Here is a 5,253-nt window from a genome sequence, read left to right as displayed (position 1 = left end):
TTAACATTCTATCTCTCTGAAACAGTTTTCTCAGTCTGTCATGAAAATAGTAATATAAATATGAAACTATGTTACAGTATATAAACACTCTTAGTGGTATTTTGCTTCCCATACTATAATCTTTTATATGATAGTGATAATTAATTGATAAATCTCCCATTTAAGAAACCCAGGTTAAAACAATGTAATGATGTTGTAACAGATATGGATGGAAAAAGGAAATATACTAAAAAGCCATTGAAAGTTTGAATGAGTTAAACTGGATTTTGATCACTGAGTAAAGTACTTTTTTCTCATTTATAATGCAATGCATTACAGCAGGGACAAATAAGATTATTTATGCACTGAATGACATTTTAGTGTTATCCACTTATAATATCATTTGATTTTATATTGTAAAAGACATTGTTTCTTTTTAAGAATGTCATTGTTTAGATTTGATCCACCATTATAATCTCATATACATTGTTATGTGTATCCTAGCTTCTTTACTGACTGTGAAGCTAACTTTTTGATTGCTGTTCGAATAGCCCTAGTTCCTAGCCCATAAATCAGTGGATTGGCGAAGGGAGGCACTATGAGAAATTCTGTTGACAAAAATGTATACACACTTTGTGGCACATCTTTTAAGGATAAACGACTATGGACTGCCAAAAATAAGACACCGATCAAATAAAATAAAATGGCTAATAAATGTGTTGAACATGTCTGCAGTGGTTTCCACCTAGAGCCCACTGACTTCTGTACACAAACCAAGATTATCATCATGTAGGAATATGTAATGATTGGTAGTGTAACTACTGCAGTTAGTACAGATACAGCTGTTGCGTACAAGTTATTAACAGAATAATCAACACAAGATAATTTTAAAATGGAGTAATAATCACAGTAAGGTTTGTTAATAGCAGAGCTACACAATGGGAGTCTTAAACATAAAATGAAACCTATGAGATTCAGAAATACAGAGTACAACCATGTGACTGCCACAAACTGAAATACAGCTGCATTGGTCATAATGGACATATACCTCAAGGGGTTACAAACTGCCAGATAGCGGTCATATGCCATAACTGCTAAAAGGGATACTTCATTGAGAATGAAACAATGAACACAGAATGCCTGAATGTAGCAGCCATAAACAGAACTAAATTTTGTATTCGATAAAATATCTGCTGATAATTTTGGTAAGAATGCTGTACTAATAACAATTCCATTGAAGAGTAAGTTACCAAAGAAAATGTGCATGGGTTCATGGAGTTCTTTCTTAAATATAACTATCAAGATTAGAAATCCATTAATTAACACACAAAAAACATAGAGCATTAGTGACCAAGTGAAGTATATCTGGTTTGCAGTTTTCACATCTTCAAAGGCCAGTTTGATTACAGTAATGGCAGAATTATTTTCCATGCTTCTTAAATGGTAGATTCCATCTAGTAGTCAAAGGAAAAAAATACATATTAATTATCCACCTTTAAAATGCTGTTATAATATAAGATTTGCATTGAAAGTAATATTCCTTGGGTAATCTGTCATAAAATGCAATGGTAGCATATTATCTCCACTTCTCGTTCATAGTGCACACTATACATTATTTGATACCAATGTAGTTAGTCATCAAAATGACTAATTTCAATATTCTACTTTTTCCATATGCCATTTAGCTCGTATTTTGTTTTTCTGAACTTCCATATCCCACTTTCTTACAATTAACAGTTCTTGGACAATTTGTGCAATCTTAAGCATTTAATCTCTTACTGAGCTACTGGTAATTGTTTTGTGAAACATTAAGAGTAATAAGAAAACAAATGCATATTTTGAGAATTAGTGCAAAATCACTAAATAATTTCCAACTAGCTAGATGAAAGGAGCAATGTATGGAGAATTACAAACAGACAAAATAACTATAGAAAGGGAACTAATGCAGGAAAAGTATAAGATTCAATAGAACTGGCAGGTTTACTAAATTACAACTACAATGAGAAAATCCAATTGAGACAAATTGTATGTCCCACAAACACTCCAGAAAGTCAAAGCAACTACTTCAGTGATGAAAACAAGAAGAAATCCGTTGAGCATCTGGGAAAGCAGCTTCCTATTATCTGTATATGAGTAATTATTTATTTATCATCTGTATAATAGTACGTTAGCTTGGAGAAGCATCAGGTAGCTAGCACAGATGATTATGGTTCTCATTGCACACAAAATTATGGTTCTGAACCATTTATGAGCTGCTTCTTGTAATTAAAGGGTAGAGGATTTGATTCCTTCTACCTACATTTGCCTAATTTGTGACGCTAATAAAGTCTCTTAACCGGCACTGCTCCTAGGTTGCCCTTGAAATGGACACATCTGCCTAGTGGGCATACTCAGTCAAAAAATCTAAATGTATACAGCTTTAAAGTATATTTCTTAATTGAAAAGTAACAACTAAACAGCTATTACTTTCACAATTTTGACATGACTGTGGAACAGTTAATTTTGACATGACTGTACAAAAATTAGTTTACATTTCACAAAGTATTAGTAGTCGTGTGAATACCACCTCAAGTCTCTCCTGTAAAGAGGCCACTAGCCTTGTGGGACTAACCTAGTCAACAAAGGATAAATAAATACCTAAATATGTTTTTTATTGTATTGTATTGTATTTACCTTTATTGGGTAAGTTAACTAATCTGGGGACCATTTTCATCTACAGCTTGCATGCTATTGTGCAATTTGACAGAGCTAGCAATTAAATAGGTGTTACTTATATACTTTTGATATGATTGTGGAAGAGATAGTTCATATCTCATTGACAACTGCACAGATAATTTTGAAATGATTGTGATAGAGTTACATTATATCTCATAGTAATAAAGGTTATTCAAGATAGAAATAGTTACATCACAAAAGTATTGTCTTACTCAGAATTGCAGAAACTGAGTATTTCATGTAATGAACGTTGCTAAAGATTCGTAAAAGTAATGCATTTTTACCCATTTGTTCATGACATTTCCATATGCATTATTAACAGTTTTAAAAGAGTAATACAGTTTTACATTCTTTTTCATGACCTTTCCATGTGCACAATTATTTTTGTAATGCATACAGTAGAATAACAAAGTTATACTACAGGACTATCTTTGGACTGCATACCACTATTAACTTTGTAATAGATAGCATCTCTGCTAACCTTCCAACTTTTGTCCTAAATAAGTGAATTGATACCATGTACTGTCCTAGAAAGAAGCATGAAGCAAGCTTGACCACTGTTCCTTTTATTATTTATTATCAGTGGAGTATCTCTGCCTCTGACACTGAGATATACAAAGCTACTTAGGACTTAATCAAATTCAACAAAAATATAATTATTTGCAGAAAATAACGTACCATGTATCAGTAACCTTACTATTTCAATATTGCATGGAATATAAATAAAAAAGGTAATGAAGTAGCAAAATTAACAGTTAATCCCTCTGAATGTACACAATGCATTATAACATGTGAACCACTAATGATCCTGAGTTCCAGTTAATCTCTGTATTAAGATCTAATCAATGAAATGTTTATGGTTACAGATCCACTTGACTATAATATCATTGGAAGCAGCAATTATCAAATACTTGTGCTTCATCTTTAGGAAAAGATAATCACTTGAAAATATTCAAACAGAGACTGAGTGTAATTAAAATATTGCATTGCAAAATGTCACAAAACCTGAAAAAAGTCTCAGCAGAACCTCTGCATAAAGTAATTAAATGCTTGTACAATATCTAATTTACACCTCTGAGATTTGGGATTTTAGACTTCTATCAGTCTACTTGCATCTTTACATTCCAGAGAAATTTCTGAAAAATTAAGCTAGTAAGCATAAGCCTATTTAATGTAAATATCTTGTGGACAATAAATACTACACTAAAAAGATAAAAATGGGAGTGCTATCAGTAAAAACTCTTCTTTATAGTGATAGACATCAGTGAATGTGCCAGTCTTAACATCGCTAGTAAATACACTGTAATACATGCCAACCTAAAATTGTATTTCTACGTAAAGTTTCACAACAGCATTTCACACCTTGGAAACTATACAGCCTAAACATAGGGGAGAATTCAATAAAGCCTACACAGTTGTTTTCCACTATGTGCATTTCGTGGCACAATGCACACACAGGCACGAAAACATTTAGATTCAGTAAGCATCATGTAGCAGCGAGCACCTCAGCGCAAACAAGGTAAACATCACAGCATGCTAATTAGCTGAATTACATGCTAGTTAACCTATGGAGGTGGAGCTATTCAACAAGTTATAAAGCAACCATGTAGACTCCATGCTGACATTTCCCATGAATTCAAAAACATTTGGAATACAGTCACGGAAAGGAATCTACATGGACAGAAAAATTATAAAATGTGTGAGATTTGTACAGAACTGACCATAATATGTGACAGCGGAATTTATACAGATGTTAAAATGCACAAGAAAAAGAAATTATTTAAATGCACAAAACATTATGCTGTGTATTTTTGTTGACCACTTTACAGTTCCACACAGAACAGAAATGTAGCTTTGCTCCCCCACCACCAAATGAACAGTACACATTGCAAGTAATGCAGACCATACCTCTCAACCTCTTAGGGCAAGAAATCTGGACAAAGCCATAAATAATGGAGAGAGAAAAAGACCCCAAAATAGGGATAGTGCTCTTATAAACTTAGAAAGTTGATAGAATAACAGGTTTTGTTTTAGCATGAATTTTCCAAAGGGTATGAAATCCTGAAACAAAAATGTCTGTCATTATTTTATGACTTCAGTCGAAATGACTTACCAATGTTTTGCCAGGAAATCACATATCAGTCTAAAAAGCAATATTCTTCTGTGCACATTTATCCCAAAGTAATATCCTCCCTTCTGTGTTCATCATTTGGATCCCCTTCAGTTTCCCTAGCTACACGGTTGCCAACAGTTTAAATTCGGGGCTGTCAGCACAGTGAAGACCCAAACGAGGTCTGAACTCATTAGAATTGCTGAATCCCCAAAATTTGATTTGTGTAGGAATGTAAACATCGTACAGGCACTGCCTCAATGTTTGTGTTTACTGGATGGCAACTGTGAAATGCTTACATCAGGTGGGTGTGTCAGGTTAGACTTGTAAAGTGTCACAGGTACATCTGTCAAGGTTGGAAATGTAAGCAGCTCACAGTTCACAGGTTCTGATTCATTAACATCCAACCTCCTCCTCATTTGTTGGCAAATTGCGTTTTCTCTGTCATT

The 5,253-nt window shown here is 33.5% G+C and overlaps 1 protein-coding gene across 1 annotated transcript; it reads right to left on the bottom strand.

The window, feature by feature from the left end:
- Positions 1–468: 468 nt before the first annotated feature.
- LOC122796866 (olfactory receptor 142-like) lies at positions 469–1,410 on the bottom strand. Its single transcript, XM_044065611.1, has one exon. It carries the CDS (start codon positions 1,408–1,410, stop codon positions 469–471), a length of 942 nt encoding a protein of 313 aa, XP_043921546.1.
- Positions 1,411–5,253: the final 3,843 nt, after the last annotated feature.

The sequence above is a fragment of the Protopterus annectens genome, chromosome 3.part0, assembly GCF_019279795.1.
Source record: "Protopterus annectens isolate FY-2018-M chromosome 3.part0, PAN1.0, whole genome shotgun sequence".
Taxonomy (NCBI): domain Eukaryota; kingdom Metazoa; phylum Chordata; order Ceratodontiformes; family Protopteridae; genus Protopterus; species Protopterus annectens.
This window is presented reverse-complemented; position numbering and strand designations above follow the sequence as displayed.